General features: G+C 47.7%; 1 protein-coding gene across 2 annotated transcripts in view; it reads left to right on the forward strand.

The window, feature by feature from the left end:
- The window catches only part of LOC144144287 (DNA polymerase eta-like), a 31,709-nt gene extending 13,664 nt beyond the window's left edge, over nt 1-18,045 (forward strand). For both annotated transcript variants that reach the window (XM_077675650.1, XM_077675651.1), the window contains exons 7-11: nt 3,063-3,182; nt 6,944-7,067; nt 8,452-8,517; nt 15,298-15,470; nt 16,159-18,045. In XM_077675650.1, the coding sequence (XP_077531776.1) occupies nt 3,063-3,182; nt 6,944-7,067; nt 8,452-8,517; nt 15,298-15,470; nt 16,159-17,293 (1,618 nt within the window). In that variant the 3' untranslated portion in view covers nt 17,294-18,045. The remainder of the gene's footprint in view (nt 1-3,062; nt 3,183-6,943; nt 7,068-8,451; nt 8,518-15,297; nt 15,471-16,158) is intronic.
- The last annotated feature ends 6,740 nt before the right edge of the window (nt 18,046-24,785 follow it).

Consider the following 24,785-nt stretch of genomic DNA (forward strand, 5'->3'; position numbering starts at 1 on the left):
TGATATATAAAAATCTTCAAAAAACTGGTGTTATTGGAAAGGCCGTTAAATATTCTGCATTTTGTGTTCCTGCAATTAGTGCCTAACCAATTTTTTAGCAGGAAAAAAAATGTTTTCCTGAACCCCTAAAAATAGTCAATTTTCCAGCGGTAGCGAAAGAGTTAAAGCTGTCAGTATTACTGAGTTACCCAAAAAATGTGTAGAGAAAATTAAATTGCTTTTTTTTGTGTAGTACAAGTAACAATGCGCCTCCTTGTGTTAAGTGGGCAAGCTATTTGCAAAATTACAATGTTTCGGTCATTTTTCCGAAGTTGAAAGCCGCGTGCCCCCTTAACATAAATGTTCAGTGAATGCCCGTACCTGTATTCGAGTCATTAACTTCCATTCCACTTGCCCTGTTGGCAGTTTTCTGGCTTGGACTAGATTTTCTGCAATTCTTCTTCCTTCAGCTTCTTTTTTTGTTATCCTGGTGTAACACAGTCAGGGTTTGCACAGGTCCTTGAAAACCTTGAAAACCCTTGAATTTAGAAGTGTCAATTTCAAGGCCTGGAAAGTCCTGGAATTTTTAAATGGTCCTTGAAAATCCTTGATTTTTCCGGAGAGAATCAATGGCCCTGTCTTTTCACAAGAATTTAAAGTGTTTGTCGTAGATTTTAGGTGTTAGCAAATGTAAAAAAACATTGTAACAATCAAGTTTCAGTGTATTGCATGAAATTACAAGTTTGGTAGATTTTCATTATTACGAAGCAACATTCGGAGCAGGCACTTGTCAATCCAATCTATATCACTATACAATCCAGTGAAAGCCAGCTTCTGTTCTCTATCTTGCATCTTCCATCTAGTCTATGGACGCTTGCTCATTGCATGTTTGCTGTTCCTCATACGCTCCATTGACGTTTGCTTTTACGTGAAAATGGTGGACGTGTACATAGTTCATCCTGCCTTGAAGTACAGTGCTTGAAGCAACACTTACTCGATTTAATTTCAGCTGATACTCTTGCTGACAAAGCAGGAGATGCACGCAGCATTAACTAAGTTTTGAAATCAATCAGTCTTAGCAAAACACCAATAAAAAAGAAAAACCTCTAAATACCAGCCATGAAATAAAAAAATGAAGCTGGGGGAGCATTTACGAACCCGTTAGCACCTATCTAAATGTGCACTAATGTGCTTAGATATTCTGCAATAAAAAACTTTTGCATTGTGCTGGAAAAGTTATAAATAATCCCAGATAAAACATTAGACGGGGACCTTGAAAATGTGTTTTTTTGGTCCTTGAAAGTCCTTGAAAACCCCTGAATTTTCGCTATTGAAGCCTGTACGAACCCTGACAGTACCATTGTAAAGCTTCACTTGTGGCATCTGCATTCAGTTCCCTTTTGTCTCTCGCTGCATTCTCAGTCAGGTTGTGTTCGAAGGGCAGGTGAACATTAAAAACAGCCACGTACAAAGAGTGCTGTAAATAATCCCCTGTTGTTATTTCACTCTAAAAATTTATTGTATTTCTTATGGCTTTGCGGCACATTGGTGTTTTCTGCGTAAAAGTGTATGGAAGTTGCATAGCATTTTATACAATAAATTTCAGGGTTCGCACAGGTCCTTGAAAACCTTGAAAACCCTTGAATTCAGAAGTGTCAATTTCAAGGCCTGGAAAGTCCTGGAATTTTTAAATGATCCTTGAAAACCCTCGATTGTTCCGGAGAGAATCAATGGCCCTGTGTTTTCACAAGAATTTAACGTGTTGTCATGGATTTTAGGTGTTACCAAAAGTAAAGAAACATTATAACAATCAAGTTTCAGTGTGTTGCGTGAAATTACAAGTTTGGTGGATTTTCATTATTACAAGGCAACATTGGGAGCAGGCACTTGTCAATCCAATCCATGTCACGATACAATCCAGTGAAAGCCAGCTTCTGTTCTCTATCTTGCATCTTCCATCTAGTCTGTGGACGCTCGCCCATTGCATGTTTGCTGTGCCTCATACGCTCCATCTGCGTTTGTTTTTACATGCAAATGGTGGACGTGTACATTGTTCATCCTGCCTTGCAGCAACACTTGCGGATTTAATTTCAGCTGATACTCTTGCTGCCAAAGCAGGAGATGCAGGCAACATTCACCAGGTTTTGAAATCAAACAGCCTCAGCAAACACAAAGGAAAAAGAAAAACCTCTAAATACGAACCATAAAATAAAAAATAAAGCTGGGGGAGCATTTATGAACCCGTTAGCACCTATCTAAATGTGCACTAATGTGCTTAGGCATTGTGCAATAAAAAACTTTTGCATTTTGTTGGAAAAGTTATAATTAATCCCAGATAAAACGTTAGATGGGGACCTTAAAAATATGTTTTCTGGTCCATGAAAGTCCTTGAAAACCCTTGAATTTTTGCTTTTGAAGCCTGTATGAACCCTGAATAATGTAAATGGAAAGTTCAAAAGAAGTCTCTGCATGCAAACTTTTGTTGGGGTCAGGGTTACTGTATCCTCCATATAGCATATCTTATATCCATATTTTATATTCCTCATGCTGGATGGACGACCCCTTAGTTTTCTTTCTTTTTCTTATCCACCACGGTGGCTCAGTGGCTAAGGCGTTGTGCTGCTGATCCCAAGGACACTGGTTTGATTTCTGGCCATGGCGGCCACTAACAACGCCCATGCGTTTCGAGATTTTGGCACACATTGGATTTGGATTCCCAGGGGGTCAAAAGTAATCTGGAGTCCTCCACTACGGTGTGCCTCATAACCTGTGTAGTTCCGTCGCGTTAAACCCCATAATCATCATCATCATAATTTTTCTTTTTTTATTTTATTTGGTTTTTCTTTCAACCACTTACCGTTCCTACAGCCTCATCTGCCTCCCCACTACCCCCAACTCTCTGCTTTCATTTTATTTTTCTCTTCCCCACAGCACTATACTTGCTCACTTTACGACGTAAGTGTGTGTACAGAACACCGTTCAGCTCTCATAGTGGATCCTTGTCAAATGCCGAATCTACTTCATTGCCTTGGCTGTGTCCTGTTTTTTCATTTGCCCACCCCATACCCTTCCCGCTATCACAGGCGCAACTTGGGTGGCAAGCTTGGCCAAGACATCCAGGATCTCCTGCAGGTCGAAGTGGTGGCTGATCTGTTGAGATTCTCCCAGGACCAGCTCACCACTCAATTTGGCCACAAGACCGGGTGAGTTGGGCGCTTTGCAAGACAAAGGTGTTTGGGTAGAATATAAATGAAAAAAAGGAAGTTAAATGCTACTGCGCTTCAGCTGGTCAGTTTGGCTTGTTTGCAATGATTTATAGGGAATATAATTCAGCATGAGCATAGTGTATGCTCTTGTGGTGAAGGGTAAGCCTCAAAACCTTTTTGTTGCGTCAAATGTGAGTGAGCGGTGACTGTGAGTGGTGAATGGCTAGTGCGAGGGAGTGCTGGTGGCAGATTTGGGGGGGGGGGGTAGTGAGTGAGCCAGTCCAGTCCAGTCCGCTCCACTCCAGTCCAGTCCAGTCCAGTCAGTCAGTCAGTCAGTCAGTGTCTGTTGATCCATGAGGCAAGAGCTACCCAAGGCCTGCTCTGAGTGGGTGGGGTGGAAAACAGGGGGTAAGGGTCTGCAAGGCACTCGCACAAGGAGTGGTATAGGTGGTATTCACTGAGAAGTTTAGATGTCAATTTCTTTGCTTGGCAACACTGGAAACAACCACGGACATGGCCGCTGCACCACGGACGTGGCGCGGCTTGTGCCACTGCGCCCGCACGCCGAAGAAAAGAAAAACACCGGCGTGCGTCGTCTGCATGGTTTCAACCCGATTCTCAACGGTGGTGTCAACAGAGATGTTATTAATCGCATTCACATTGGACTCGAGGCCTTACTTTGCATTTGGTGGGGTAGAGTTTGGAACGTCCAACACACATTATGTGCATCCAACACTCATCACGGACAAGTACCGCCATCCTGCGGAGCCCGACGTAACCAGTGACGCCGCACTCACATGGTTGCCTGCATGCATGATTTGCGCTAAAAAGAGGGACACGGACTTCCTCCTTTTAGCGCAAATAATTTATTTAGCAAGAGTTTGTAGAGTGTGCCACATTTCCGCTGCCTCTCCACCAGCAGGAAACTTTCCTTACTTTAGTCTTTGAAACGCCCTCCTTCCAGGTTTGGTATGTTGGAGTGAACTCTTCTTCTTCCCTTAATACCCCACAGGGCTCTCGTGCATGTTAGAGTGCTCTGCGCCTGCACGGTCCTGTTTTTCCTCGGCAAACTTTCTGACACTGAATTTGAATTTCGCCGTATAGTTATTGTAGCCCATTGCTACTGAAGCGAAAGGTGATCGACTGATTTCGAAACATCAGTGCAAAGGGCGAATTTGGTCAGAGCGCGTACGCATGAAAGAGAGGCAGAGGGTTTCATCACAGCACGAACACAGGAAAGTAGAGGCAAGGCTGGGGCGACACTGTGGCGGGGCTGATATGCCCTCGCACACCTCCGACGAAAAAGTTAGTGCTTCTCACTCCGCGTCTGCCTTTATGAGTGTTGTGTGTGAGCTCTCACGGTAGAAGAGAAAGGAGGAAAAGAGGGCGGCGCATGCTTGAGCAGTTCCAACTCCCCGTGGAAAGGATAAAAGAAGGGGTGTGCATGTGTCGGGAAGGGTGGAGAAGGGACAGTGTGGTGAGGAAGGTTGCCTGGATGTTCCTCCTCTCCTCCGCTTCGTTACGGAGGGAGGGCAGGAGGAAGATCCAGTCACGCAGGAGGAAAGAAACAAGGAAAAAATGCAGGGAATGCACAGTCTCGTGTATCACTCTGCTCCCATGCTCCTTGGTGCCGTGCTGCCATTCAAAGCATGCTTGTTTGTTCGCACGCCCCGACGTCTTGTCTCTTTGGGCGAGACAGGGACCACAAAACATGCGAGTGAAATTTTTTTTCTGTGCACCTGGGTTAAGGGGGCAGTTGGGTCTTTGGGGCCGAAAAACGGTCAAAAAAAGCGTTTTCTGAAAAATGGCATTTTCGGCCTTCACAGCCATTTTTTTTATCAGTCTGTGAATTTCCTCATCAAAAGTAACCATATTTTGTTGTTATTATATTATAATAGCATTTTAAAGTGCACTCTACAGCTCAGTTAGCGTAGAATTCGATGGTGAAACGGCACTTTTCTTGCAATACAAAGCTAGCATTTCATCCTCAGATATCTCGGCACCCAGAGCAGGTGCAACTGTAATTCTTTTTGCTTCTGATACCAAAATGTGTGGAGAATACAATGTTGGAAACAAATTTTTCAAGTGGAGGCTTTGGAAAATTATTATTGTGTTCAATTGGTACCACCTGTGAGCCATTTCTGGCAGAGTGCGGGAGAAGCGAAGTTCACTGTGTTGTAAAACGACCAAAAATAGCTAAATAAAAAAGTTTTTCCTATGTTGTTTTCTTTAGTCATTTGTCTGCCTAGCGACATGGTAATTGCCATTCTGTGTGGAGTGGTTATTTTGTAACCGTGACCCAAAATAATGGCAATTAACCATTAATTAACTCAAAATATAATCAACTTACAAGAAATCTAATGGAAGATTTTAAATCAGTACAAAAAACTCTATAATGCAGTGCAGTTTCATTAAAATTGGTTGGTAAATAAAAAAAATAGCCCTAAGGCCAGTCTGCTCCCTTAAACTTAAGGGTGCGCTAATCATGCGAGGGTGCAAATTATGCGAGTAAATACAGTAAATGTGCAGTGCAGCTGCTTGGTGAAGCATTCTGCTCGAAGTAGGAGAGTTGAGGGGCTCATTGTTTCAGCTGATGCTTGTCATGCACACTTTTGCATTGTAAGCTGCCTTAATTTTACACTGCTGGTCTCTTGGTGGGAGGGTGCAAGCAAATTTAATGTATGTACACTTCAGTTTGGATCTCACCTTCATTCATTCCCCTGCCAATGGCGCCATCTCTTGTCAGTTGTGGAATGGTAAGAGTCTGCAACTTAAAAATTGACATCTGGCTTGAGCAGGGACAGTTATTACAACAATGATAAGATAATGAGGTCCAATAGGAGCCTTTAAAATCCATTAAATATGTGAGTAGTGCATATTTGCCAAGAAACCACAGTTTTTTCTTTGATTTTCTCAGCTGTTTACGTACATTAGTCTCCAGAGTGTAGTGAACTCAGCTATAGGCAAAATGTTGTCAAAGAGAAAAGATTCCAAGTGGAATTTGATACAGTTTAAGTGATAACGATATGTGAAAACAGAAGGAACTTCATACTCACCTTATTAAAGTAATTTCAAACATTTTTTTTTAAAACTGTGAAGCTTGTAACCATGAAATGTACTCCAGCGGGAGACCTGCTTGGACTTTTTTAGTTATATAGACTGTAGGCATGGACTAGAAAGAGGTGTACTCTGTAGGTATAGACTGTGTAGTCATATCACACTTGTAGGTGGTGAAAGAAGGCACTTGCATTTAGTATCTCAGTGCACTGACCTTGTGTATATAATAAATGGCATATGATCTAGCATTTAGAGCTTTTAGTCCTTTAGAGCTTTTAGTTCTTTAGCTTTAGAATGCAACGATAGTTATCCACATCATTTAAAACAAATTTTTCAGCTTTGGTTCTTCACACAAAATATGTTGGAGTAAAAAGAAAAGAATGTTGGAGCCTATTGTGAATGTTTGGGGCTAAAGATGTGTTGATCTCGGCATTAAGAAGAAACTTTGAAAATGATACAATTGATTAGCAAAGCCTATCGATGTTGGTTGTGTGAGGATTATTGCTGAAAATTAGTGCATCTGCTGCACAATAGAACTAACTCTAGAAAGCAAACAAAAAATTGTAGCTCTAACAGCGCTTATTTTCATTCACCGTTACTCGGCACACCCTTAATGAGAGCTGTGGCATTTGCACAACCTAAATTATCATTGTTAAGAGACTCTTAATTGGGTACTAATGAGGCAAGCGGGACGCTTGCAGGACTTGGCTATACCAGCTTGTCCGAGGAGTCGACCACGAACCAGTGACCCCCCGCAAGCTGGCTCTGTCCATTGGCTGTGGGAAGAACTTCCGGGGAAAGCTCGCCCTTGACGCCACCAGCAAGGCAAGTGGCATCCTCTGCTCCTATACTGTCTCTGTTCATTTTCTACTCTTCCACTTTTAGCACCTTTTTTTCTTAGTGTAGAGCTACTTGAACTGGCAAGCTTCCTTTTTTCTTCTTTCTTAGTAATTCAACACATTTTTTAGAAGAGGCAGTAGAAGCTGAATGACTGTTTTCTTTAATCGCACTACATATTCAAAACTGTTTCAACTGTTGTTCGACGGCAAATGATGCTTTTTTTGTTCAGATAGGAATAATTCAAGCTGCCGTTTCCCTCCCTTGCTTCCCTTCCGTATTTATGTGGCTTAGAATGTCCCATTACGCACCATGAAGAGATCCCATCGCGCGCCTATAAAATCATTCAAGGCATTTCTAGCCCAAAAGGTGCTGCTTGGTAGGAGAGGCAGTAGAAACTAGTTATGCTATTTACCAGCACGGTAGTTGACAACCAGACATACCGTTTAGCCAATCGCACCAGTGAGAGATTTGCTGGTGGCTCTCGGGGCAGTATTATGCAGCCCCCAGCACGTCGTCAGAACCCCCACCCCTCCCCCTGTCACTTCCCACCTGAAGGATGACACGCTAGTTTTGGCCTCAAATGGGGTCAGACGGGAGACAAGAACAGAAAATTGACTGCTTCCAGTTGGCATTGTCCCCCATCTTCATACTTAGCCAGATTATTGTCATTTATTGTCAGATGTTATTGTCAATTTACTGACTTTTTTCTCTTCACCTGCAAAGCCCCCCTTCCCCCCACCCAATTTGCCATCTGGCCCTCCACTGTTTCGGCTTCATGCAACTCGGCCGTCCACCTCAAAAGGTTGCCAACCCCTGATTTAGCTTATTTATTAACTGATGTATTTAATAAAAGAGGACTTCATCAAGTGTCCTGGAGTGCAAATGATGCTGTTTTTGCCACAAGAAGGTAACCATAACTTTTCCCGCTTTCAGTTTGTTTCACATTGTGTTGGGCTGGCTTGGAAAATGTTGGTTTGTGCCCAGGCTGAGTTCTGACAGAAATAATGATTACGTTTTTTTGCTTTGATACCTTCAGCTATTTAAAGTAGCGCCCAAACAGGAATGTAGGGTGTCGTATTCTATGCCACGAAATATGTGCGAGTAGCAAGCAAGAACGGGAACATCCTGCCGTAGTGGTGAACTTCTCAGCAAAGAAAGCAGCTTTTGTCCCTGAACAAATACCAAGAAAGTTTAGCGTAACTTTAATGTTTGGGCTGGTGATAGGACACCTTTTAGGCTATCAGAGCACACTCACAACAGGCCACATCACTGGAAAGTAAAAATTTGGAACCATGTTTGTACGTCCGTGGTGCTTGTTTGAAGCCAATGTGGTTTCCAACTCGAGTTCCTTCCTTTGCATGTCACGCAGGTGAAGCACTGGTTGGAGCAGCTGTCTGAGGAACTGGTCATACGACTTCTCAGGGACAAAGAGCAGGTCGGTTTGTCTGCTCAGTCATGGGAGTCTTGAATTGTGCCTGGCTGGTCGCTCTTTGTCTGAACACACCTGTGCACCTTGGGAGCCCGTATGAGCTCTTTATGGCGCTGTAAAACTCTCACTCTCTGGTGGCGCTGAAAAGTTTGCACTTTTAAACATCACTGCACCTTTTATTCGTGAACTAAAGGTAAAATGTGGCTTGATTTTTTCTGCATAGTGATTGCTGTTTATTATAAATCCAGTTTGTATAAAAAGTCACCTGCGTGTATTAATTTTTTCTTATATTTCGGGCTTCAGGAAAAGAAAACGCAAGACAACACTTAACGCAGCAACATTTATCATAGATCAGCTGCAGCTAAGAAGCTTTTTCAACCTGCACTTGTTTCGATGGCAGTAAAAATTCCTCGATGCCAGTTGTGATTACGCTGCAGTTGGGTTAAAATGACCATGATTTTGCATCACAGCTTCATGTTTTTTCACAGAGTTTGAACACAGCAAAAATGTAATTTCTAGTGGTCACTACAGTATACAGAGGCAAATGCAAGTGTAAAATAAAGGGGGCACAACTTGTAAAACCAGTTTTCTTGCTTATAGTTTTATGTTTTTCATGCATGCCTGGCTTCTCTACACGACTCTTATGTCATACAGGAAAGCTAGAACGAGGGTAGAGAAGGCCCCGCACGGGGCACCTTGAGTAATCTTGGTGACGGTGAGTGGCGACACCGCGTACCCCGAGCCCCCCATACTTAAGCTGTTACCTACCGTGGCGAGAAGTTGAAAGGTGAAGGGTTAGAAGCCGTGAACGGTGGCCGTCGGAGCCCTGGTCAAGCTCCGGCCGATGGGCTCCCTGTCTGTCTATCAGGCTGGGAGCTCCGGGACCTCTTTGACCATCAGGGTAACGTCAAAGAAGAAAGTACCCCAGTTCCCTGCTTTATACTATGCCGCATGGTACTTTCGAAATCCTCTCTTCCAAATGATCGGGCCCCAAAAAGGGCCCGCACCGATGTAATTTTCAAACCTCTGCCCAACATGAAATTTAACACCCCGGACAACTTTCCTCGCTTCTTAGTGATACAATCTAAGAACAAGGAATCTCCAGTTACCTGCAAGTCGGTCTTCTTAATTGCCAAGTTCATTGAGAGTGTAGTTGGCGCGAACTACAAGGCAAAGAAGCTGACATCGGGGGACGTGCTTGTAGAACTATCTACTAAAAAACAATCTGATAGTCTCTTGAACCAGACCGACCTACTTGGCCTTGAAGTAGCTGTAACGCCACACCGGAGCCTTAACAGCTCGCAGGGCGTCATATCTGAGATGGACCTGCTCAATGAAAGTGAGTCTGACCTCCTCGAGGGCATGCGTGACCAGGGCGTTACTGCGGTAAGAAGAATAATGATCAGACGCGATGGCAAAGAAGTAAAAACGAAACATGTGATCCTAACTTTTGACCGAAGTGTCCTACCGGAGTCTGTCACTGCAGGCTTCCTTCATTGCAACGTACGACCTTACATACCCAACCCACGCCGCTGCTTCAAGTGCCAGCGGTATGGGCACAGTACTACCACCTGCCGCGGAAAACTGACATGTGCCAAGTGCGCAGGACATCATGACCCTTCAGAGAACTGTGCTTCTAACGTATTGAAATGTGCCAACTGTGAACAACCCCACGCTGCATACTCTCGGTCATGTGCTAAATTCAAAGCCGAGAAAGAAATCATAAACATGAAGGTCACCCAGAACATTACCTATCAAGAAGCACGACAGAAACACTCAATGTTTTCGCAAAGGTATGCCGATGCAGCTCGCCGGGGGGCGGAGCGGCGTCTAGTCACGGCGGCCACCCAGTACTGCGAAGCAGACTTGGTGCCGTCCCAGCCCCCCCAGGTGCTGCCCAAGGCAGCCCAACCATCTGACACGACACCTGTGGCGCCCGCAAGTGTTGTGTTAGCTGCAAGTGTGAGGAGTGACGGCTCTGCCGTCAATCCTCCTCTTCCGGCTGCCAGACTGCAGGCGGCCATGGACGTAGATGTGGTCGGTCCCACGACCACTTCTGTGTCCAACAAACAGTCGGGGACGGCAGGGGCTCCTGGCTCCACTTCGAACATATCTCGAGGCGGAGCCCGCAAGGACTCCATCTCGTCACTGTCACACCACTCAGATGATGACATGGAGGTAACACCGTCTCTGCCAGTGCCAAAGGCGGAAAGAGAACAGCGCACCATGGCGGGGCGAGGCAAAAAGCCACCAGCCACCCGTGTCACAGGCCCACGTCAGAACTGATAGATAGTATACATCCAGCCCGAGTCCTCATCTACACCAGGTAAAATCTCCTCCCTAAACATTTATGGTAGCACAAATAATTACACAGTGGAACTGCCGGGGCCTTATTAAAAACCTAGATGATATATATGAAATCCTACACAAAACGCAATCAGCCATCCTATGTTTACAGGAAACACACTTGAAACCTAAGCACACCAATTTCCTGAACCAATACTCAGTATTTAGGAGAGACAGAGATAGCTGCACGCACTGCTCTGGTGGCGTAGCTATAGTTACGCAAAAATCTATCCCTTGCCAATCTCTTCAATTGCGTACCGCCCTAGAAGCGGTTGCAATCCGGGCAATTATTTTCAACAGATTAACAACAATTTGCTCACTATACATTCCCCCTGAATATCGTTTATCTAGCTCTGAATTTGAGTCTCTCATAGATGAGCTGCCGGAACCGTTCCTACTCGTAGGTGACCTGAATGCACACAGCCCACTATGGGGATCTGAACGCACAGATTCCCGGGGCCGCTTGATAGAAAAATTCCTCTTCTCATCTGGAGCTTGTCTATTTAACAAAAAAGAGCCGACATACTACAACACTACACACAATACATACTCACACATAGACTTGGCGATCGGCTCTTCTGTCCTCTTTCCGGCTGTTGAATGGGAAGTGGACGACAACCCCTATGGGAGCGACCACTTCCCTGTCATCTTGAAAGGCATTGATAAAGCCCGTAACAGTTCCATCTGCCATAAAAAGTTTAAGGAATCTGGTGCTGACTGGTTAAAATTTAAACAATTATCTCAGCTTTCATACACGTCCTTAAGCTATTTGGGCATTGACGAAGCCTGTGAACTGGTGACTGCACACATTCTTCATGCTGCCGAGGGCTCAATTCCGCAAACATCTGGTGCCACACCTAACATTAGGAGGCCGTGGTGGAATGAAGAGTGTAGGCTTGCACGGCAGGCTCAAAATAAGGCGTGGGGTGTCCTTCGCAGGTACCCCACTACGCAAAACTTGATTTCCTTCAAACGTGCAAAAGCACAAGGAAGACGCATTCGCCAGCAAGCAAAAAGAGATAGCTGGCGCTCTTTCGTCACTTCTATCAACTCGTACACAGATGCAGGCAAAGTATGGAACAGAATTAAAAAGTTTAATGGACGGAAAACACACACCCTACCTTTGGTCAACAGTACAGGCGATACCCTAGAAGACCAGGCAAACACACTTGCGAAATACTTTTCATATGTATCGAGTTCTGCTCATTACACGAATGCTTTCTTACGACACAAAACATCTATGGAGAAGAAACCGATTCGTGATAACAAAAGATCTGACGAACCATACAACACGGAATTTTCCATAACAGAGCTTTTGGTCGCCTTGGGAACATGTAAGGCTTCAGCGCCTGGGGCAGATAGTGTATCATACACAATGATACAACATCTGCACCCAGAAACTCTCCGAACACTCTTGCACTTGTTCAACAAAATATGGGCGGTGGGATACTTTCCGAGAGCTTGGAGAGAAGCAGTTGTAGTTGCCGTATTAAAACAGGGGAAAGATGCCTCACTACCTGCCAGTTACCGACCGATAGCTCTGACAAGTTGCTTAGGAAAGGTTTTTGAAAAAATGGTAAATAAGAGGCTAATCCATTTTCTTGAATATAACGGCATCCTGGACAGTTGTCAGGCTGGTTTCCGATCAGGTCGAAGCACAACTGACCAGCTAGTTGCCTTTGAGTCGTATGTCAAAGATGCTTTTATCCACAAACAGCACTGTCTTTCTGTTTTCTTTGACTTAGAAAAAGCATACGATACAACTTGGCGTTACGGCATACTGCTTGATCTCAAGGCATTCGGTGTGTCTGGACATATGCTAAACACTATTGAAAGTTATTTGTCGGAGCGGACATTTAGGGTAAGAGTAGGGACAGTGGTATCAAGAACATACATACAAGAAAATGGGGTTCCCCAGGGTGGAGTATTAAGCTGTACTCTGTTTATAATTAAAATGAATTCACTTGGGAAGTCGTTGCCACCCTCAATCTCCTACTCAATGTATGTTGACGACGTCCAAATAAGCTTTAGGTCATGCAATCAGTCCATATGTGAAAGGCAGATACAGTTAGGTGTGAACAGGCTTGCAAAATGGACGGAAGAAAATGGTTTTAAATTGAATCCTCACAAAAGTACATGTGTGTTATTCACAAGACAGCGTGGAATTCGTCGAGAACCCGATGTCACACTGAACGGAGAACGGATTGCTGTCAAGAAAGAACACAAGTTTTTAGGTGTTGTACTTGACGGAAAACTAACGTACGTACAGCACTTAAAGAAACTCAAACAAAAATGCCTAAAAACCATTAACATTTTAAAAGTGTTGTCACATCAGTCTTATGGTGCTGATAAAGACTGCCTTCTACGTCTCTTTGTGAGTTTAGTTAGGTCACGTATAGACTATGGAAGTGTAACATACGGGTCCGCGTCTAAAACTGCCTTAAAAATGTTAGACCCAGTACTACATTTGGGCCTTCGCCTTGCCTCTGGAGCCTTCAGGACAAGTCCAATCCAGAGTCTTTATGTAGAATGCGACCACTGGTGCCTAGAGCACCAGCGTGCTTATACAGCACTCCTCTATGCTATTAGGACAATGTCTATGACGAATCACCCATGCAATTCTATTGTGAACGACATCTCATCCGCCCATTTGTATTTAGCGCGCCCGTCGATCCCTGCCCCTGTAGCCTTGCGTGTCAAAGGCCTTGCAGAGGAGATAGGGGTGTCTTTAGATGATGGCATAAAAACCTGTATCGCCGATATAGTCCCACCTTGGGACATGTCAACTATTCATTGTGACACATCCTTTAAACAAATTGACAAGCGTCGTGCACCCCGCGAATTGATTTTACAGCATTTCTTAAGTTTACAACACAGATATCCATGCGCCTCTTTTTACACAGATGCTTCCAAGTCTTCTTCTTCTGTGTCCTGTGCTGCACATGGCCCGGACTTTGCCAGCACAAGGACATTGAACAGAAATTGTAGCATCTTTACAGCAGAAGCCTATGGTATTCTAATCACAGTGGAACACATTACACAGAACAAAATACAACAATCAGTCATCTACACAGACTCCCTAAGCGTAGTAACTGCATTGAATTCCTTTAAGCACACAAAAAACGTTATTCTAAACCGCCTTTTTAAAGCTCTTATAACTGCCTATAAGTCAAAGCTAAAAATACTTGTTTGCTGGATCCCTGGACACAGTGGCATTCTGGGCAATGAAATTGCTGACCAGAACGCCACTTTGGCGGCCCTACGTAGTGGTGTTGATGTAGCGCAGGTCCCTCACCTCGATCTGAAACCAGTAATCCGGAGGGGAATCCGTAAATGCTGGCAGCACATGTGGGACACACACACAGACAACAAGCTCCACTCAGTAAAACCAAACCTAGGAAGATACACAACAGAAAAACAAAACAGATTCATTGAGGTATCCATTTGCAGACTGCGAATAGGCCACACTTACGCTACACACGCATATCTTTTGAATGGAACACTCCCACCTGTTTGTAACAAGTGTGGGGAACGGCTCACCGTCCTCCATGTATTAATTGAGTGCACATTCTGCAATGAAGCCAGAAAACGGCATTTCCCGAAAATATATACCTACAACATTCCACTTCATCCTTCACTGTTCTTAGGAGATGAACCTATGTTTACAAACAAAAGTCTTTTAAGTTATCTTGCTGACATCAAGTTTTTAAAACTCATCTCGTACAGTGCGTGACCTCGGAGCCTACGAGCAGTGAGTGAGGCCCTCATGCTCCCTTTGTCCGCACGGGAGGCCCACTCTCGTCGCATGCTCTTTGGCTCGAGGTGCATCACGTTGCACCCATAATCCATTTCAGCCACCATTATGAACATCTTCATGCTTTAGTGGACGGGCCCTCTACACCCATATATACAGTATTTTAAGATGTATCATACTCATTTCATACATATTTTAAGCACAAACATGACTATTGAAAGACCACGTAACATAGTTCTGGCGCTCTTTGGTCTTAGAAACCCTTGCGCCAATAAACCACAAACATACATACGAGGGTAGAGAAGGTAAGATTATGTATGGGAGTTCTGCAATTAGGACAACTTTTTCAGCACTTCCAAGGCTTGCCAGTAAAAGGGACACAAAAAAAGGGGTACTTTCTCTCTCTCTCTCTTTTTTTTTTTAATGAGCCTCGCGGACATTTGAAACCCTTTTGTGAGTTTTAGAGGATTTGCGAGCCACCGTTTGACAACAACCAGTTAACGTAAAGTGAACAAAACTACATCCGTACTAGCTTGTCTCCAAGTAATAGGTTTGCTTTGTTGCACCACACTTCCAGTAGCAGCAGGTGTTCTAGTTTTTCTAGAACCGAGAGATGTTCTAGTCGGCCATCTGTGAAGGGGACGCTCAGAGTAACACAGTTGCCCTGCGTGGTGGTGCCTGCGCAGAACCAGAGGATAGCCCAGCTGCTGGTGGTGAGCGTGCGCAAAGTGGGCCAGGAAGGGGGCACGTCTCGGTCGTGCCCACTGGTTGCCTACGATGCGGCCAGGGTGGCCAAGGATGCGCTGGCAGTCCTCGCCAAGCTGAATACGTCCTCTGCGGCGGCCACTGGGGATGTCTGGTGAGCGCACGGCATGGTGGAGAGCCTCCCACCAGATGGTTTGGCCTGCCGAAGCCACGTTTCTGTAATAGTGGTGTCACATTACAGCTTTAACACAAAAAGAAACTAGCTCGGGAAAATGCCGACCCACTGGAAGGACGATGCCAACGAATTTAGGCTTTGCCCACCCGTCATCCCCTTTTCGGTTGTGTAGACAGGCGGCGTAAAAGTGAGCGATTGCTTTGCAAAAGGCGCGTCCACAGTGTTTGCAACATTAACGTGGAACGTTCTGGGCTTGTCATCTGACAATTCTGGGCCGGTTGCTTCATTGGTTGTCTTTTATCCTTCTGTCATCATCATCTTCTCTAATTTACACCACCTATGAACGAGCAGAAGAAACTCCTGAGGTGTGATTGGATGTCTAGGTGTTAAATACCTCTTCAGTTCGAGTGGTAGGCACCGCCATCTGTTCACTTTCCCACTGGTACCATCTGCCGAGCTGTAGGCGAACTAAATCTTTGATGCAGGACATTAACCACTTAATGACATATGCATTGTGTGTTATTATTACCGGAGTAACATTTAATGTCAATTTAGTAATGAAAAGCCATTCTGTAATTGGAAAGCATTGCGCTGAATTTCAGTGACCACCCCTCTGCTGAACTCAACTCATTTCGTGCACCATTACTCCCTCCCCAACTCCTTGCAGGTCACCACCTTTGACAAACATCTCGTTAGCAGCGACCAAGTTTCGGGACAGCGTGGAGGATGGGTCTCAGGAGATCTCCAGGTTCCTCGTACGGCAGTCAAAGGGCAGCACTTCCAAGGATGCGACATCGCTGCCTCCGCCCCCTGCAACGCCCAAGAAGGCAGAAGCAGGAGTTGAAAAATCTGCGGAACCGGTAACCAACAGTGAGAGTTCTGTGCCTGCTGAGCCGCCAGAGCCACCAAAACCATTAGAGACACCCAAGAAAGGAGACGACCTGCCGTTTGCAGAGAAGTTGGCCTTGATTCTAAAAAGTCCTCGGGAGCCCAGGAAACGGGACGATGTGCCGCCACCGGTGGTTGCGGCAAGTCACCGCATCGAAGAGGTGAAACGGGCCCTAGCAGCCACTGTACCATCAGCCACCGCTTCCAAAACAATTGCAAAGGTAACGACGTCGAAGAAGGCAAAGAAAACAGCCTCCACCAAGAAGAATGCTAAGAAATCAAGCACAGCTACTCCAAAAGAAAGTTACTTCGAGAAGATGTGGGCGAAAACTGGTACGCACTTGCAAGCGCAAACGTCAGCAGAGAAAGAAGACGCTTCCAGAGTGAGTGTGAAAGACATTGCTACCGCACAGGACCTCGACAGATCTTTAGAAGACGCGCTGTCAGAATCCCTTAATGAAGCTGCGTTAGCAGGGCCTTCAGTTGTCAACGAGAACAGCAATGACTCAACGCGGAGTTCAGTCCTTTCGGGTGCTGAAGGACAGAAAGCTTGTGTGAGCGCCAAAGGTGCAAACGACATCGTCAGTGTGGACACCGTGCACAGCCCAGACGGCGGCGCCACATCGGCGAGCAGTGACCAAATCAGCCTGAGCGGGGACCTTCCGCCGATTGACCCGAGCCTCTTGCACAAGTGCGAGCATTGCGGCAAGACGGTGGTGGTATGGAAGAAAGAAGAGCACGATGACTACCATCTTGCACTGAAGCTCAGCCGTTCTGACGAAACAGCTGCATCCAAGCCTAAAACGCAGGCAGCAGGCCAGAAACGAACTGCTTCGACTTCAACAAAAAGAACTAGTAAAACGAAGAAAATGCGGCCAGAGAAAGTGAAGACACTGAAGGATTTTTTCACTTAAGATTTGTATTCCGGAAACTCGGTGTTGTAGCTCTTTTTCATTTTAGACTTGCTTCGGCACACCAATTCTCAGCAGGTGGCTTACTGTGGTGCTGAGGAAGTCGATGTTACGGTGACATGTCTCTTGCATGACTTGCATCATCAAAAGAAGTGAAATTTTATCTTATTCCCGAATGCATTCAATTGATACCAGTGAAAGTTGTAAATAGAGGTGATGTTGACACTCCCTGTGATATACCTGTATGAATCCAACTTTATTAATGCTTGTTCAATATACATTTGAAGCGCGCTATTTATCTATCAAAAGATAATTTCAGAAGAAGTTTGGCAAATTTTTATATGTTAGTCATTGATTTGTAATGTAAGTATATGCCTGTGTTACATTTTTGTTACTACATAATGCATGTTCGTTGCTGTTCTAGTGTGATTATTGAACCCGTGCCTAGTGCTGCAGACGCATTAGTTGGTAGAACACTGAGAATTTTCATAAACATAGTTCAAGCCTAGTGCTGCAGACGCATTAGTTGGTAGAACACTGAGAATTTTCATAAACATAGTTCAAACTGTTTCACTCGTCTCTAATTTTTGTAAAGAAAACCATAAACCATCGAAACGCCGTTTTTCTTTTTTTCCTCCAAACTTATCATGCACATGAGTAATGCATTCTCTAGGCAACGAACTTGATGATGGCTCGATTGATGTTCATTTTACAAATTGTTTGTAATAACAAAGCTGCTAGTTCTGTAACGGTCATTTACTGCTATGCACCCCTGTGTATCTATTTTATTATGGATTCATGAATAGATGGTGTGTTACTGTTCTAGTGAGCGAATTAGACTAGTAAGGTTTTCCTTCGCTCTCCTCCCCCAAAGGTGGATCCGCTGGTACCGCCGTCAGCCGGTGAGGACCAGACGCGATGTTCGCCGGTGCGGCCAATGAAGACCAGACGAGATGTTCGCCGGTGCGGCCGGCGATCTGTTAAGCCGCCTGAGGCGGCCGTCGAGGAGTCGAGGGGTTCGGTGGTTGCTGGATTCCGGTAGCCATTAGACGCAGGCTTGGGTACGATATAACTTGGAGTTTATGGGCAGTACTATTTACAAGAGAAATTTACAATATTTACATAAAATGGGGTAACTCGTTACAACTCGCGGCATAGCCGAAGGTACAGGGTACCTACAAACGAGAATGGACCCAAGTGGTGGATCTTAGAAGAACGCTCGGCCTAGCCGATGGCGCGAAGCGCCTGTAAGAAGTAAAATCCGACCCCCGGTAATGGGGTTCCTAGCATTTATAGGATTTGGGCAGCGCCCCTGCTGGTGCGAGAGTGCACATGATGTCAGGCGGATATCCGGGCTGACATCAGGGTGTCAGCTCTCAAAGCCCCGATTGGTCCACTACAAACAAATAAAACACACACACAAAAAAAGAACTAACCAATCGTAAACATGTCACCCCCGCGGTCACATGACCCGATAATCTCTCTCATGCAACTCCTAGTCAGCTTCCCGCGAACGTTATTGCCACCGCTAAGCCAAGGCAAGGCCTCGGCTACGCAAAGTCGCATACCGTAAGGAGTAGTCACCCCACTAGGTTGAATGGGCGGTATCTGTTCAAAAGCCAACCCCGGACGGCTTAGAGCGGTCTAGACTAACGCCTTACAGTAACGTCTTAACGTCTCGCCACCTCGCCTTTGTCCACGGGCGCTCGCCGGCACAATGAGGGAGTCGGGGCTAATCCCCTCCCGAAGCCAAGGACGGCCGCCGCCCGACCCGCGGGAAGAGCTGACCGCACACCAGCGCAACAAAGGTTATCGGCCGGGAAAGCACAAAAGGAAGGAACGCGAGGCATGCACTCGCGGCTTCCAACTTCGCGTCCCGCCGGTAAACAAAACGAGAATTCCGCAGCGGGCTTACACCCCCATGCCAAGATTCTGCAATAACTTGAACTCAGTATTAGCAGAACAAAAAAAAAATAATAAAAGTCAGCTGCATGTAGCTATTGTTTTTCACGCAGTTGAGGGCTTAGAACTGAAACTAAAAATGACACAATATAACGTGAGACACGCTACACCCTGACACAACAATACCGCAATGCTAGACAAAAGGAACAGAAAAAAAAACACATAGAAACACCACAGGTACACTGATTGCCACTGGCTAGACGATTGTTCATACGGCCACTTCTTCAGTGTTCCGTTTTCGTCTACGCGCACATACTCGCACACACACCGGCACCGGTGGCCTCCCCACGCTGTTCCCCGGCCAATGCGTATGTCAGAGCCATTACTGCGCCTCATTCCAGCACTCGTTCGGAAGGCGGGACAGGGTATCCGCGTTGGCGTGTGCCTCGCCTTTCCGGTGTTTTACCACAATGTTATACCGCTGCAATGCCAAGGCCCAACGCGTGAGCTTTGCCCCTTGCGGTACTGTCTGGGTGAGGTAACTGAGTGGGTTGTGGTCGGACATGACTATGACTTGGGCGCCAAATACCCAAGTATCGAACTTCCTCAGACCCCAAATCACCGCGAATGCCTCGCGTTCAATGGTGGACCACCTCGATTGCGTGGGCGTGAAGCGGTGGCTGGCAAATGCTATCGGCAGCTCCTTGCCGTCGTCGGTCAGTTGAGCCAAACAGGCTCCCGCGGCGATGGCTGACGCGTCGGTAAACAGCCAGAAGGGTTTGGTGATATCGGGTGTTGTCAAGGAGGTGGCATCACAGAGAGCACGTTTTATCATTTTGAAGGAATGATCGGCTTCAGTAGACCATGGGATGCGAGAGGGAGTGCCCTTAGCCGTCAAGTGAGTCAGAGGCTTCGCGATTGCGGCAAAGTTAGGTACATATTCCCTGTAATATCCGCACAGGCCCAGCGCGCTCCTGAGCTCTTTCTTGGTCTGGGGTACCTTAAGCCCTTTGATCGCCTCCAGCTTTGCCGGGTCGGGGCCATGCTTCCCGGAACCCACCACGTGACCCAGGTAGCGGATGGAAGACTGCGCGATCTGACACTTCTCTAAGTTCGCCGAGAGGCCCACCGAGGCGAGCGTCGCCGTCAACCTCACCGGTCACCGCTTCGTTCGCGTTTTCCTCAGCCTGTTCCAGGGTTTCTTGGGGAGCGTCTGCTTCGTTCAGCTCAAGCGCGGCTACCAGCTCATCGCGCTTCGTCGGTGGCGCGACCATCCCGGTTGCCTCCTGCTCCTGATCTCGGTTTTCCTGCAGAACGCCCCAATCCTCCGCGGATAGCAAACAGTCTGTACGCGATGTTAGCTTGTCTGTGAGTGCGCAAAGCACTGGAGTCCCTTCCACGACGTTGGAGAAAATCGCCTGGCCCGCCCTTAAGCGGGATTCACACGACGGAGGAACCCTCTCACGGAGGCGGACGGATATGTGACGTCAACAGCACGAGACCGGATTATCCGGCCTGGCGGCGCACCCACACGTGCGGAGCTACGCGGAGTGAGTAGCAGACGACAGCGCCGAGGAACAGGTTTTATTCCCCGCCGAGGGCCACCGCCGTCGAGCGAAAACACGCGGAGGCATTTTCTTTCGCGGAGCCACCGCGTGCTATCCCCACCGAGGGGCGGAGCCTAAAACCGGTCACGTGAGCGGGTCCCGCGGGCCAAAAAGAGAGGGTTTCTCCGTCGTCTGAATCCCGCTTTAGTGCAAGCGGGAGGACTACTAGCTTAGCCTCGACTTGTTCCCCAAACGCGGACGCAAGCTTCACGGTGCCATGAGACTCCGTTAGCGCGTCGGGCACGATGCTCTCCCGCACGACAGTTATTTCTGCTCCGGTATCCACTATTGCGCTTATCTCTTGGTTCCCACAGTGCATGGTTACGCTCGTTAAGCGATCCCCCACACCTGTAGGTCCCTCGGTGGCGACCCGCGCGATTAGCCTTTCTGTGCGCGCTGGCGCGTTTGTCGCGGCTGTCTGTCGCTCCCGTACACGTGGGCAGTTCGGGCGCAGGTGACCCTCCGCGCCGCATTCGAAGCATGCGTTAGGTTTTCCCTTGTTCTGTTGGTTAAACCTTGTCTTGGGCCCATGCGGAAGTTTCCGTGCCCCCTTCGGGTTGTCACCGCTCGGCTTAGTCGCCGGTTTTTCCCCGTTGGTCACGTTAGCCTCAGCGCTAGCGTCTTTGTTTCCTGCGGCACCCTCAAAGGTCTGCAGCAGCTTTGCGGACTCTGATGCGTCAAACCAGCTGGCCCCCTCACGCAGCCTCACGTATTTCAAAGCCTCCTCGGTCAGCCCCGTCTTCAGTTGATCGGCCACGAGCAGGTCCAACAGCTTTTCGAAGGTTGACACACCTCTCGCTTCCACGTAGAAATTTAGGTAGCTGCGAAGGCGGGTGGTGAAGCTTTTCCACGTCTCCGACTTACGCTTGCGGGCCCCGAGGAACCGCTTTTGGTACTCTAAGGGCGAAAGCCTCAGCTCCTCAAGTACCACCTCCTTGACCGATTCGTAGTCGCGGTGCTGAGCGGGAGTTAGTCTCGTTGAAAGGTACTCGACCCTCTCGGCGATAATGGGAAACACTATCTGCCCCCAGAACTCCTTAGGGACTTCGTATGCCAAGAGTGTGCTTTCAACCGATTCAAACCATATCGGTACTTCCGCGTCCGTGGGGAATTTTGGGAATGCGCCTGCCAGCATTTTCGCATGGTACCGCAACCCATTGTTCCTACCGCGCGGAGACGCACTGCCAGCTGGGCTTGGCTCACGCGATCGAGAGGCCCTATTCACCAGAGCGAGTTCCAGTTTTAGCGTTTTTCGGCGCTCCCTTGCCATTTTCAAGTTGTACTCCATCTGGCGCTCTGAGAGCACCTCACTTTGTACGTCGCTACCGCCACTCACACTCTCGTTATCCTCGTCGCCAGACATGTTAGCCCTTTAACCCGCTATCTCTGGCCCACACACAGCTCTGACACCACAGTGGCAGCGGGGAAAGAAATGAGGAGACTCACCCACTTTAGCTGCGTCAAGTGTGGCTAGCGGCCTGTGGTCGCTCGAGGTTTCCGGAGTTACGCCAGGCTTCCTGGTGATGCTGTCGATCGGTGACTCCACCCAGGGTGGTTGTAGCTCTGTCGACGTTCGGCTGCTCCGCAGCCAGGGGCGACGATCCGAGATCTCGCCGCGGTGAAGTTCTGCCAAGTTGTTTTGCCCGAGGCGAATCGCCAGAGGCGATGCAGGTGTCGTACCGTTGCTTCCGGATACCAGCCTGTCCGACTGCGCCAGTAAGGTTTTCCTTCGCTCTCCTCCCCCAAAGGTGGATCCGCTGGTACCGCCGTCAGCCGGTGAGGACCAGACGCGATGTTCGCCGGTGCGGCCAATGAAGACCAGACGAGATGTTCGCCGGTGCGGCCGGCGATCTGTTAAGCCGCCGGAGGCGGCCGTCGAGGGGTTCGGTGGTTGCTGGATTCCGGTAGCCATTAGACGCAGGCTTGGGTACGATATAACTTGGAGTTTATGGGCAGTACTATTTACAAGAGAAATTTACAATATTTACATAAAATGGGGTAACTCGTTACAACTCTCGGCATAGCCGAAGGTACAGGGTACCTACAAACGAGAATGGACCCAAGTGGTGGATCTTAGAAGAACGCTCGGCCTAGCCGATGGCGCGAAGCGCCTGTAAGAAGTAAAATCCGACCCCCGGTAATGGGGTTCCTAGCATTTATAGGACTTGGGCAGCGCCCCTGCTGGTGCGAGAGTGCACATGATGTCAGGCGGATATCCGGGCTGACATCAGGGTGTCAGCTCTCAAAGCCCCGATTGGTCCACTACAAACAAATAAAACACACACACAAAAAAAGAACTAACCAATCGTAAACATGTCACCCCCGCGGTCACATGACCCGATAATCTCTCTCATGCAACTCCTAGTCAGCTTCCCGCGAACGTTATTGCCACCGCTAAGCCAAAGCAAGGCCTCGGCTACGCAAAGTCGCATACCGTAAGGAGTAGTCACCCCACTAGGTTGAACGGGCGGTATCTGTTCAAAAGCCAACCCCGGACGGCTTAGAGCGGTCTAGACTAACGCCTTACAGTAACGTCTTAACGTCTCGCCACCTCGCCTTTGTCCACGGGCGCTCGCCGGCACAATGAGGGAGTCGGGGCTAATCCCCTCCCGAAGCCAAGGACGGCCGCCGCCCGACCTGCGGGAAGAGCTGACCGCATACCAGCGCAACAAAGGTTATCGGGAAAGCACAAAAGGAAGGAACGCGAGGCATGCACTCGCGGCTTCCAACTTCGCGTCCCGCCGGTAAACAAAACGAGAATTCCGCAGCGGGCTTACAGGACTCGTGCCTGGATGCTGTTTGTGGCACAACAATTTGCTGCCCAATCCTGATTTTATGAAAGAATTAAAGGTTAGGACACATTTTTATTTTTTTAACTTGTTTTCAATAAATCTGAAAGAGAGCATTGCTTGCTTCATTTCTTTACAGGTCAGTAGTGCCGCAATATCAATTAACATTATCTAGACAAATGGATGAGCTTGTCAACTTAATCTAATGCTAAAGGGCTTCAGGCCTGTGACATGTCATAGATCCTTGTACAGCAACAATTAAGCATGTGCTCGGTGACTGAAGGACTGCCAGGTAGGTACCGTTTGAATATTACGACACGGACAAAGGAAGGATTGTGACTGTGCTCTGCAGCTCTGCATGTCTCCACTGCAATCGGTGGCTGCTAGGCCAAGGGGGGGGGGGGGGGGGGGGGGGGGGGGGGGCGGGTTCACTCACAGAGCACACTGTAGATGGCGCGGCGAATTTGCCCAGCGTTCCCCACGCGCCGGAGCTGCTCACCTCGGTAGCCGTGGCGGCGGGATCATTCCGTCGGCTTTAGTGACGGCTGTTTTGGGCCTATTTTGGTGCAGCTTCTCGTCCATTGCGCACTTCCTTCGCATGGCGTGATTAACTTGTTTGACAGCCGCTCCTGAGTAACCCGGACCCGACGGAATTATATGGTCGTACGGCAAAGATTAATTGTTGCATTTGTGGGAAATTGTGGGCATTACTGCACCACGGTGGCCAATCCGGCTCTGGGGAGGGAATGCGTTACCGGCTGTGGTCGCCGGGATCAGGCCACACCCCAAGCCTCATTCTGCAATTCCATCAACACTGGGATTTTTTTTTAATCCGGTGGGAATTGTCCTTCACCGGGATCCGAACCACGGTCCTTCTGCACGTGAGGCGGAGGTTCTACCTTTACGCCACCGCTGCACCTGGTACTCACCGCTGGTACTCGCCTACGGGGCAGAAACTCGCCTACGGGGCAGGCTCACGGCGAATTCCATTGGGAGAACAGGAGCAAGTGGAGCGAGCAGCCAGAGCAGCACACGGGAGTAACGGGGACGTGTGCTTTCGTTCCGCGAATGGAACATTCGCGCTGCTCCGGGAGCAGTGAAAAGAGGGGGAGGGCGTGATGTCAAGAGTCATGTGACCAAACTTTTCCGACTCTCGCTTCCCGGAGCATTTCGCGCGCTCGTGTTGTCCGCACGCTG

The sequence above is a fragment of the Haemaphysalis longicornis genome, unplaced genomic scaffold, assembly GCF_048455015.1.
Source record: "Haemaphysalis longicornis isolate Haplotype H1 unplaced genomic scaffold, Haemaphysalis longicornis Haplotype H1 scaffold_697, whole genome shotgun sequence".
Taxonomy (NCBI): domain Eukaryota; kingdom Metazoa; phylum Arthropoda; class Arachnida; order Ixodida; family Ixodidae; genus Haemaphysalis; species Haemaphysalis longicornis.